Source organism: Xyrauchen texanus, chromosome 44 (genome assembly GCF_025860055.1).
Source record: "Xyrauchen texanus isolate HMW12.3.18 chromosome 44, RBS_HiC_50CHRs, whole genome shotgun sequence".
NCBI classification, from domain to species: domain Eukaryota; kingdom Metazoa; phylum Chordata; class Actinopteri; order Cypriniformes; family Catostomidae; genus Xyrauchen; species Xyrauchen texanus.
The window spans coordinates 285,001-297,470 of NC_068319.1; the positions used below are offsets into that span (position 1 = coordinate 285,001).

At 40.6% G+C, this 12,470-nt stretch overlaps 1 protein-coding gene across 3 annotated transcripts in view; it reads right to left on the bottom strand.

The window, feature by feature from the left end:
* The window catches only part of LOC127636766 (transcriptional regulator Erg-like), a 32,850-nt gene extending 20,977 nt beyond the window's left edge, over positions 1-11,873 (bottom strand). For 2 of the 3 annotated variants that reach the window (XM_052117482.1, XM_052117485.1), the window contains exons 1-2: positions 11,749-11,873; positions 1,406-1,478 (exon numbers count right to left, since the gene is read on the bottom strand). In XM_052117482.1, the coding sequence (XP_051973442.1) occupies positions 1,406-1,441 (36 nt within the window). In that variant the 5' untranslated portion in view covers positions 1,442-1,478; positions 11,749-11,873. Of the gene's footprint in view, positions 1-1,405; positions 1,479-9,915; positions 9,971-11,748 lie in introns of all 3 variants that reach the window. The other variant, XM_052117483.1, reaches the window with a different exon arrangement.
* Between the last annotated feature and the right edge of the window lie 597 nt (positions 11,874-12,470).

Sequence of the window (12,470 nt, forward strand, 5' to 3'; positions counted from 1 at the left end):
TGCGGTGCCTCAAATATTGGAGGAAGAAGTCACCCCCTGTGAGTGGTTGGCTGAGGTGCTGGGTTCCACAGGATTGGAAGGATGCCCTGGTGGTCCCTCTCTTTAAAAAGGGGGACTGCTCAGATTGTAATAACTATAGGGGCATCTCACTCCTCAGTGTGCCAGGAAAGGTCCTGGCAAGGATTATTCAATATCGCCTTGCCAGGCACGCTGAGGAGAGACTTGCGGAGCCCCAGTGTGGTTTCAGGAAGGGGCGGTCTTGCACAGATGCCATATTCTCTCTCCGTCTGCTACAGCAGAGGTGTAGGGAATAACAGCAAGACCTACATCTCTGCTTTATTGACCTGGTCAAGGCCTATGATACCATCAGTAGAACTGGGCTCTGGGTTGTTCTTTGTGCTTTATTAGTTCCTGACTGCTGCTCATGGTCATTAAGGACCTTCATGATGGCGAGCGGGCCCGGGTAAAACTACATGGCCGGGAGTCGGAGCCATTCCCTGTTCACCTTGGAGTGCGACAGGGATGTCCTGGTGCGACAGGGAGTGGTGGTGGTGTAGTGGTCTAAAGCACATAACTGGTATTCTGGTAATCAGAAGGTCGCTGGTTCGATCCCCACAGTCACCACCATTGTGTCCTTGAGTAAGACACTTAACTCCAGGTTGCTCCGGGGGGATTGTCCCTGTAATAAGTGCTCTGTATAATACATTGGTACTCAGAAGGTCACTGGTTTGATCCCCACAGTCACCACCATTGTGTCCTTGAGTAAGACACTTAACTCCAGGTTGCTCCGGGGGGATTGTCCCTGTATTAAGTGCTCTGTATAATACATTGGTACTCAGAAGGTTGCTGGTTTGATCCCCACAGTCACCACCATTGTGTCCTTGAGTAAGACACTTAACTCCAGGTTGCTCCGGGGGGATTGTCCCTGTAATAAGTGCTCTGTAAGTCACTTTGGATAAAAGCGTCTGCCAAATGCATAAATGTAAAATGTAAATGTCCTCTGGCTCCCACATTATTTAATATCTATTTCGACCACATGTGTTGAGTGTCTGTGAGTGTGTGTGTATTGTGTGTGTCTGTGTGTGTGTCTGTGTGTGTGTGTGTGTGTGTGTTGAGCAGCTGTTCTTGTGTAATGTCAGTTATTATGAGGAAGTTACTGTGAAGACGCTCTAAATGTTGAAATCAGTTCAGATGTTCTCTGACGACACTCATCGGTTCTGCTGGACACTGGAGAATGTGACCGCTGCTGTTATCTGACGTGAACTCAAGCAAGTGTTATCTGGGAATCCAACCCATGACCTTAGTGTTGCAAGCGTACTACAGTTGCAGGTACAACATTTTAAGAATGAATTACACATTTATTATCCAGCACATTGTGTGTGTGTGTGTGTGTGTGTGTGTGTACCGTGTGAATGTCTGGATCTGCTCCAGTCTGGATCATTTCTTCTGGCAGACATCAGAGATCTGGCCAGTCCAGCCTGAAGAAGAACACATCATTTATATCCCTTAATCATAACTCTCGTACAAACATTTTTGCATTTAAAAAAAAAATTGTTTTGTATGTTTAATAAACCATTTTCCTCATGGGGACCAGCAAGGTATTTTTCTTGGGTTTTACTACAAAGGGGTAGTAATATAAACATGGTTACACACTCTCACTCACACACACACACACACACACACACACACACTCTCTCACACACACTCGCACAGAATTTCAGAACCAAAGAAATTTAAGGCGTCACACTAATATTTCAGCAAAACAAAATAAAGTGGTGAAAAACAAGCCTATAATGGCGCAGTTATTATCTCGTAACGGGAACACGGCGACCGCATGATTTCAGTTTTATATTTCTGTATTATTGTGTGCTGGTCTGTTTAAGATCAATAAAACTGCCTTATTAATCAGATCAACCCACACACACGCATATAAACACACTGACCTTTCAAATAAGATTGAAATATTCCCTAATATTCTCGATGTGTGTGTGTATGTGTGTGTGCGCGAGTGTGTGTGAGAGAGAGAGTGTGTGTGCGAGTATGTGTGAGAGAATGTGCGTGTGTGTGCGCGCGAGTATGTGTGTGTGAGTATGTGTGTGCGCGTGAGTGTGTGAGTGTATGTGTGTGCACGAGTGTGTGTGAATGTGTGCGCGTGAGTGTGTGTGTGAGTGTGTGAGTGTATGTGTGTGCACGAGTGTGTGTGAATGTGTGCGCGTGAGTGTGTGTGTGAGTGTGTGAGTGTATGTGTGTGCACGAGTGTGTGTGAATGTGTGCGCGTGAGTGTGTGTGTGAGTATGTGTGTGTATGTGTGTGCGTGAGTGTGTGTGAATGTGTGCGCGTGAGTGTGTGTGTGAGTGTGTGAGTGTATGTGTGTGCACGAGTGTGTGTGAATGTGTGCGCGTGAGTGTGTGTGTGAGTATGTGTGTGTATGTGTGTGCGTGAGTGTGTGTGAATGTGTGCGCGTGAGTGTGTGTGTGAGTATGTGTGTGTATGTGTGTGCGCGAGTGTGTGTGGTCTTTGCAGACGTCTTTAATAGCCCTTGAAGAATTACACCACTTTGCATATTTTAGGTAAATTATCAGCACATGTTTGTGTGGAAAGTTTGGCCGACGTTCTCTGAGAGTTTCTCAGATGTCTCTGGTGAGCTCTGCACTGCTCCAGTCTCATTGGATGACAGAACATGCAGTATAGAGTGTGTATTGTGTGCACATTATGTGTTTTTCTAACACTACATTTGTCATGTGCTGTACACAACTATATGGATTTCCACTGAGATGAATCTAATATTAAATGTGATTTTTATCTCCTTCTTGACTCATTATTTGATCCGCATGAAAATGTGATCTGACCAGTTTAATGATCACCAGGGAAATAATTTTAAGGGGATGGAGGTCGGCCGGGATGCTCCCATTTCAGGAGTGGTGCACAGAGAGGGGGGTGGCGGCTTTTGAAGAGGTGTCATTTAGTAGACAGGGTAACTTGGATTGTTTGTTGGGAAATGGGGCAACTATTTGGGGTTTTTAGAGGGCTCTCGCGGAGGGGCAGAGAGAGGTAGAGGTATAAAAGTGTGTGATTATCATGTATATATACTTTTGTTAATTTTATTTGTGTGTATACTCATGTGTGACCACAGAAATGTTTGTTGAGGGTCAGGGCAGGGTTGGGGAGTGGTAATAGTGGGGGTTACATTTTGATTCAGTGTAGAAATTATTTTCTTTTCTTTATTTACTATAGGTAAAAGGCCCCAAAACTTGGGTAAAAGGTCCCAATACTTGGGGTAAAAGGCCCCAAAACTTGGGATAAAAGGTCCCCCCATTCGGTGTAAAAGGCCCCAATACACATCAAATCTATTCTTCAGAAATGCAATGCGCCCTATTGTAAGCTCAGGGCATTGCTTTAACTCATTAGCACCAAGTCAATGGGCATGAAGTTTTGGTATCTTTGTGCCAAAGCGTGCGCTAAGTGTAGGTGCAAGTGGGTTTGGCGAAATCGCGCGTGAAAGGCGCCAATCGGGTCAATGGAGGTTCTTCTCCGGCACCGTCTGTGCCATATTATACAGTCCATTTCCTGTCAAGCACCAGCGATATAAACAAAAACAACAAATTCATAAAAAGTTGGTCATGTAAATGGACTGCATGCAATGCACTAGAAGAAAACATTATTTTGTGCATCCTTGAGAAATGGGACACACTCCTTTAAATGCATGGAACATGTGGTTCAGGATATGGATTTATGACCATTAAATTATAGAGAATGTTATTAGTATTATTAATCATTTTCATCTGCTGACACACAAATCATGGCATGTATTAGTGATTGTATCGGAACGCACTTCACCTCTACCGGTCCATTATTTTACATTTCATTAATTTATTATATAATGAAAAATGTAACCAAAATTGGGTGAGAGAAGCAGTTTTATTGTTGTCCACAGTAGGCAATTAAATAAAGCTGAATGAGTAATAGATTAATGGATTACTCCTGCACATCCCTATTACATAATCATGTGTTATAAATCAAAGCAAGAGCATGTTTAGATAAACACAAGTAAATATAAAACATGCCCCGTTAGCACATACATCGCATCTCTAACCTCATATCTGGAGAATAACAATAGAAACCTTCACCTGGTGAATGTATAGGCTATTAATACAAACTTAATTTAAGAACTTATCACATTCAATATATCAGATTTAAAAACTACAGACCGATTATTCTATTAATGGTAGACCTTAATATTGCCAACCACAGATTTGTCATTAAATGCTATTATCAAAAGGATATTCTCATATTGACATGACGTATAGTGTTTAAGCACTAGAGAAATATAATGGATCATCTTCAGGACATCCACATCTCTAGATCATCTCCACAAAACTCCTTCATCCAGAGGAAAAGCGCTGAAGAGAAAACAATTCGTCGTCATGACTTCATGCAGCTTTGGTGTAAATAAACTTCACTGAGGTTTAGACACAGATCACAACAAATGTGAGAACCAGAATCCAGGAAAAATAAACGTGTTCACTTCTGACTGTTAAAGTGGTTCAGTGCGGTTCTGTCTGACCCACTTACACGGATCCAACACAAACCAGCTCAAAACTACTTCAGATGCAATTAAACAGCCATAAATACAACTGCAAACTTACACTTTCTGGAGAAACCGAGAGTGGTGTTGTGGGTGTTCTGTGGTTGCTTGTGTGTGTTCTGTAACCATTATACAGGCAAAAAGCATATTGTTCAAAAGTAGCCACGTATTCTGACGAAACACTGCAAAATAGTTGAAAGCAACATATAAGAGACAAATATGTATATTATAGTACATGTTTCACCAGTGGCTGTTTTTTGGAGAGCTCTTTAATGCCTGAAAGAGACTTTTTCAATCTGCTTTGAGTAAAGATGGCAGTATTTTGAGCTTTGACTAAAACCGTAAACGTCTAGATCAGGGGTGCCCAATAGGTCGATCGCAAAGGCAACGCTGGTAGATCGCACAAAAATGTAAATGTACTTTCATTAAATTTGAATAAAAATAAATATAATGTCTTTCCATCTTTTAGTTTCTGTCTGACCTGCACTTGACGAGTAAATATTGACCATCTTCAACTTGCGCATACGCCTAGTTGTCATGGCAACTGAATAAACGCCGCGTATGCGCAAACCCAGTTGTCATGGCAACTGAATAAACAAAACATGGCCTGCTCAATATTTACTGGTAAATGCCCTGACTATTGTAATCTATTGTGCTGTAGGTGTTTTGGGTTTAGTGTTAAAACTGAATGATATCAACATTGAACATTATTATATATTTGTTTATTAATTACAAGATGAATTCCATGTAGGGATACATGCAGTAGTCCCAACAAGCATTTTCTTATTTTAAATGAAACTGTGTTTTTTTAGTTGGTAGATCTTATTGAGTTGCTCATTTAAAAGTAGATCATCACACAAAAAAAGTGTGGGCACCCCTGGTTTAGACCATATAACAGCTTAAACTGGGTCAGAACCCAGTGTAAAGTGATCGATTGTTGTCGGTTTTGTCTTTTAAGTGCCGTTTAGGGGCGGGGTTATAAGAGACTTAATACACGACTCTCTAGAATACTCTGATTGGTCAATGGCGCCATCTAGAGGTCTGATATATCCGAGTAAGAACCGCAAATCTGCTGATTAAGACGAATCAGACCGGTCATCCGCAAGTCCTCTTTCCTACTTCTCGTATCACTCTGTGATCACAACAATAAGCCAATAACATAATTGTAACTCATGTCAATATTTAATGTCCATTATTTATTTAGTTGGTTAGTAGCGGTGTAACAAGCCGGATAATGTACAGTCACCCAGTTCAAGTTCTTTTATTTATAAAGCACATTTAAAAACAGCATTTTTAGAAATTGAAGGTGATCTGATCCTGATACAAACTATTCCATAATATAAGAGGAGATATTGATCACCGGATCTCAGACTTGTAAGGATGTAGTAAGTGTAATAAGTAACTGGACTTGGATGTGTAACGATTTATAAACAGGATAAAACATGATCCTACTTCCGACCTGCTTTGAGAACTTTTGCTGCTGCATTTTGAACTAATTGTAGTCGAGCAATAAGAGATTTGGAAATCGCACAAAAGAGAGAATTTCAGTATTCCAGACGAGGAGTGATGAAAGCATGAACTGCTATAAAGGGTTTAACTTTAGAGAGTAGACGAAGCTGAAGAAACTGGAACTTATGACAGCACTAATATGTTTGTCATATTTCCGCTGGCTATCAAACGGGACACCCAGGATCCGTACTTGAGGAGATTTCCACAATCAGCATTACTGACATCAAAATGATCTGTAGGACCAAAGACAATCACTTCTGACTTATCTTCATTCACAGATACAACGTTTTTGGTTAGCCAAACTTTTATCTCCTCCAGGCAATTTAGAAGAGATTGTAATGCAATGTGATTATTTAGTTTAACCGTAAGTAGATTTGAGTGTCACCAGCGTAGAAGCTTTCTGATAGTGGAGCCAGAGGGAGCTTGTAAAGAGATAAAAGAGCTGGCCCAAGAACAGAGCCCTGTGGTACACCACAGGTGAGGTGGGCCACAGAAGAGGTACATTTGCCCAGCTTGACAGAGAGGTTATAAAGGATTCAAAACATTCCCTTTTAAGCCCACACATGATTCTAGTCTGGAGAGCAGTATATGATCAACAGCATCAAACGCTGAGGTCAGATTTAAAACAACTCAATCACAGTATCGCCGGAATCTGTAGCCACTAAGATATCGTTTAAAACTGTAAGAAGAGCAGATTATGTGCAATCTGAAGATTTAAAACCAGACTGAAATTATTTAAAACAGATGCGTCATGCACTAAATAGGGAGCAAGGGAGCATCCTATAGCTCTCTATATCTGTTCTGAGACCAGTGCAGACAGACAGCACACTGGAGGTTAAGTCATTCACTAAATAGGGAGCAAGGGAGCATCCTATAGCTCTCCTATAACTGTTCTGAGACCAGTGCAGACAGACAGCACACTGGAGGTTAAGTCATGCACTAAATAGGGAGCAAGGGAGCATCCTATAGCTCTCCTATAACTGTTCTGAGACCAGTGCAGACAGACAGCACACTGGAGGTTAAGTCATTCACTAAATAGGGAGCAAGGGAGCATCCTATAACTGTTCTGAGACCAGTGCAGACAGACAGCACACTGGAGGTTAAGTCATTCACTAAATAGGGAGCAAGGGAGCATCCTATAGCTCTCCTATAACTGTTCTGAGACCAGTGCAGACAGACAGCACACTGGAGGTTAAGTCATTCACTAAATAGGGAGCAAGGGAGCATCCTATAACTGTTCTGAGACCAGTGCAGACAGACAGCACACTGAAGCTGTGAAACTAGAAAATCGTGAGAGTACAGCGATGGGAGAAACCCTTTAGGCCCCACCTGCTGGCAGGCTTTTCCCCACCTCTCTAGGGCTGGGGAGGGTGACAGGGCAAAACAGAGCGACCAGAGCAGCGAGAGGAAATACCTAGTTTGCGGCGCCCAGATACGCTATTGCCGGCTCTCTCCCCAACCTCTGGCGGTCGACAGCTCGCTCCTACCTCAGTGGACGGTAGTGGGTCCTCCGGCCCCGGGCAGAAGGTCACGCCCCTCGGCTGATTAGCATGATTGGACCTGCCCCGGCCCCGCCCTCCTCCTCATCACAATCGGTTATCATGTAGATCAGAGGTGCCCAATACGTTGATCGCGATCTACCAGTCGATCGCAAAGGCAATGCTGGTAGATCGCACAAAATTTAAATGTACTTTCGTTAAATTTTAATAAAAATAAATATAATGTCTTTCCTTCTTTTAGTTTCTGTCTGACTTGCACTTGACAAGTAAATATTGACCAGGTGGTGTTTTGTTTATTCAGTTGCCATGACAACTAGGTTTGCACATACGCGCAAACCTAGTTGTCACGGCAACTGAATAAAAGGTGCGTATGCGCAAACCTAGTTGTCATGGCAACTGAATAAACAAAACATCGCCTGGTCAATATTTACTGGTAAATGCCCTGACTATTGTAATCTATTGTGCTGTAGGTGTTTTGGGTTTAGTGTTAAAACTGAATGATATCAACATTGAACATTATTATATATTTTTGTATTAATTAGAAGAAAAAAAAAACATGCGCAGGAACATTATTCATATCACAGAGAGTAAATATGGAGAGGAAATAGATCAAATACTCTTTTCACTATCATCCCTGTTTCAGATTAGCCCGATTCAGAGGCCAAAACGACATCAGATGAACTGACAGAGATCGGTCTGATGAGGACGTGCTGTTGAACAGATGCATCTCAAGACGTCCATAAATTACGGCGGGACACGGAAGAACTCGGATCGATTCCAAACGGGAATACTGCAAATCATAATGGGACTTTTGTCAAGACAACACTTTAACTATAGTGGTGCCAAATAGTATTCGTTCACTCAAGCACACTTTTACAGCAATGCATTTATTAAAACTGTGTTTGAAATTAATAAAGTCACGTTGTGTTCGAGTAATTCCAGTAAACATCATTCTCAAGTTAGTTCTGAGAAAAGTTCCAGCAGAATTGGTTTGATATTTTGTCATCTAATGAAATATTAAAGTGCGACTGAAGTGTTCAAATATATTTTGACGCTGTATAATGTTTATAAATCAAACTTTAATACACAAACTCAATTTAAACCTTAAAATGCAGTACTTTCCAATGCATGTGACATTATGACCAAAACTGAACAAGTGCTTTAAAATTTGAACATTTAAAATTGGTTTCATTTTGATCATTTATATAAATATTTACACTGCACATATTATTGCAATCAATAAAAACATCAATCTCATATAATATCCATGTGTCACATGTTGTTGGAAAGCTCTAGAAGAGTAAAATACAACCAGACTATTTGTTTTACTCACAGACAAAAAAAATAGCGAGTAACAGCTAATTATATGTCTATGACAATTATGTTGGTGTCGCTTATATGCTGCGTTTTCACTTATAACTTCACGAAACATTAACAGAGCATAAAACGTCACATATGATTATTTAGAGTCTGTGATTTATCTTTCAAACGAGTCCACACACAAGATAATCAGATGTATAGATCATTAGATAATCCACATGAAGCACAATGTTACATATGACCACCAGGAGATGGCGCCAAATACACGACACAGACTCAATGATGACTCAAATGACACAGAATGAAACTCATTCTGTGAAATCTCATGACTAAAATCATGTCTGCATGCTATGCAAACCTTTAGTCATTGTTGTGTTTGCATGTGTAATTAGTTCTTATGTACAATTATTATCTTTTATTAGTTTGGAGATGTTTTTGGACACTATGATCAATAATATTTGTACTGTTGTAACTTTTGATTGCTTTGTCGCATCAACACAAAATGTTTCTCAGATACAGTCGATTGGGATTTTTTGAAACCACTTTATTTACACCCAGAGAGATTTATAATGTCAAATCAGCAAAAAAGTAAATTTTTGGCTCTTTTTGGGGGATTTTTCAGCAGTTTCTTAGTCTGAGAGTCTCAGAATGTGTCATAATCTACATTATTAAAAATCTGAAAAGTCTTTTCCAATGATACCAAACACTTGACCCTCCTTTTGGGTAGCCGAACGAATGTAATCGAATGAAATCTAAAGGTACAAGCTCCACAAACTGTGTAAAATCTTCTGAATTCTGACAAGTTCACCTTCTGTCTTTTCAATTCATAAACACACTGAACAGAGAGATACTGTACGGCAAAGATGTTAAAATGCTAATTAGCATTATTATACATTGTGTATTTATTGTGTGTTTAAAAGCATCACTTTATCTCAGATCAATGCAGCTACAACACCGTTTCTGTTGTTTACAGATAAAACTCTATAAAAACTATTTACTCACCCTCATGTTGTTCCTTTCTTCTGTGGAACACAATTGGAGTCTTAGTCCCCATTAGCTTTCATTGAATAGACACAAGAGAAGTGTTGTCATTATTTATGATTTCCCAGTTTGTATTGTGCAGATGATAGTCAGTGTTTTTCCTGCATTTAAAATGTTATGATAATGAAATTAATGATATTCATCACTTTATACGCGTTTATAAATATACTTTAGCATAAACCGAGACACGTGTTTGTGCAGCGCGACTGAAAACTTGTTTTCATGCGAGTGTTTGTGTGACTCATCGCAGAACGGTGATATTTAAAAAAACATGTTGCTCGAATTCAGGGCGTGCTCAGTGACTCCAGTCAGGTCTCCTTAGCAACCAAATTGGCCCGGTTGTTAGGGAGGGTAGAGTCACATGGGGTAACCTCCTCATGGTCACTATAATGTGGTTCTCGCTCTCGGTGGGGCATGTGGTGAATTATGCGTGGATGCCGCGGAGAATAGCGTGAAGCCTCCACACACGCTACGTCTCCATGGTAACACACTCAACAAGCCACATGATGAGATGCACGGATTGACGGTCTTAAACGCGGAGGCAACTGAGATTCGTCCTCCACCACCACGAGGACTTAAGCTGCGTTCACACCGCCGGCTACTCTGTTGCTGCATGTCGCCAGTGGCGGGCAGTTTGGTCGCTAGTGGTGTGTTTGTAGAGTCTAAACAGCACGGTTTCTTTACAATTAATATTATTATTAAAATATTAGGATCACGTGAGCTCTACCATCTTCTCGTATTGGCTGTCGCTCCCAAAAGTCGCTCTTCATTTATATAAAGTTTAACATTTCTCAACTTTGCCGCGTCGCTGGACACGCCCACATCCGGTCGCCAACGGTCACCACCGCTCGTGTTGCCGGAAGTCGCCCGCTCTCATTGAAAATGAATGTTGCGGATTCATATTAAATTGCGAATACATTAGGTGGAATCTATAAGATGTTTTTACTACAACTGTGGCAGCTGTAGTTTAAGTTTCTAAATGTGCTTGAGCTTCTATTTTTCATAAATCATTTTCAGCAAAATAAATATTTTTCATATCAAGATTCCTCAAGACTAGTTATAATAATCTGTTCCCATGAGAAGAACACTTTCCTGATGGAGACTGAGAAAATGTTTGATATTCCAGATCTTTCATAAGACCAATAATAATTCCAATAATCTTTAGGAATATCAGTTTATTTCCTCCTATCAAACATTATTCAAACAGAACATATATTACACAGGACGAAACCATATTTGATCACGTCTTTCTAAACAATTAACTATACAAATTAGGTGTTACTACATTAAGTTTAATTTAATTTCACATAGCACCTTAAAGTTCCATATAATTAGCTGGTCATAAATAACTCAAAATCAATTAAGTAATTATTATAAATGAATTAAATGCAAGTAACAGAGGACCGTATAAAACCCTTTTGACCAATGAAAAACCCTAAAAGTCATACAGGTTAAGAACGACATAATGGTGAGTAAATGTTCACAGAATTATCATTTTGGGGGTGAACTAACTCTGGAAGTTACCAAATACCGCATCCTTCACTATATTTACACAGAATTATGGATATAAACTATTAAAGATCATGGATATGAACATACAAATACAGTTTCAGATAGATGTCGATCAAACTACATTTATAAACACTGAATTAGACGCTTGCGCGCGCGAGACACACACACACACACACACACACACACACACACACACACACACACACACACACACACACACACACACACACTTCTACAGTCCAGCAGAACATTGAGAAAACGTTATAAACGTGTCGAACTCACCATCTGGATGTGGACGTGAGTGTTTCAGCATGTCATCGGCGGAGTTTAGTTGCGGTGATGAAGGAGGTGTCTCGAGCTGGAGGGAGTCCCTGTCCACACCGCGTTTGTGGGCGTCACGTGCGCTTTCCGAGTCAGCGGCCATTTTTGTGTCAGTTGAATCTGAACATGCTTATGCTAATGACCAACGTCCTGTAGTGCACAGGTGTGTTGTCTACTAATGTAGGTTGCTCACTAGGGCTCGAGACAGCTAGAGCATATGTGATATATTCCACTGGATTATTTATCTACAAATATATTATGTTATTATTCATTGGTGGGGTAAAAACAAAAAACTGTTCGATTGAAGCCTATAGAATGATGTAAGTGTTCTACTCCAGATGGAGTTTCTGTCAGTTTTAGTTTTTTTTTTACTCCAATTTGGAATACCCAATTCCCAATGCGCTCTAATGGTGCGTTCACATACAATGTGAATCGAGCGCTCACGCGGCGCGATTACATACAAAGTCAACGCAAAGATGCGTAGACGCAAATTCGGCCCGGGTGACGCGAATGGCGTGACTTGAACATTGAACATTCGCGTAGAAATCCACATCACGCGTTGTCGTGAAAGCCTATCAACATTGAGATTGTCCGGATGTCACTGATGTATTGACGTAGTAGCAGAAGAAATCTGGAAAAATGGATGTTAAAATTGTTGTAGCGGTGTGTCATACGTGTACAGA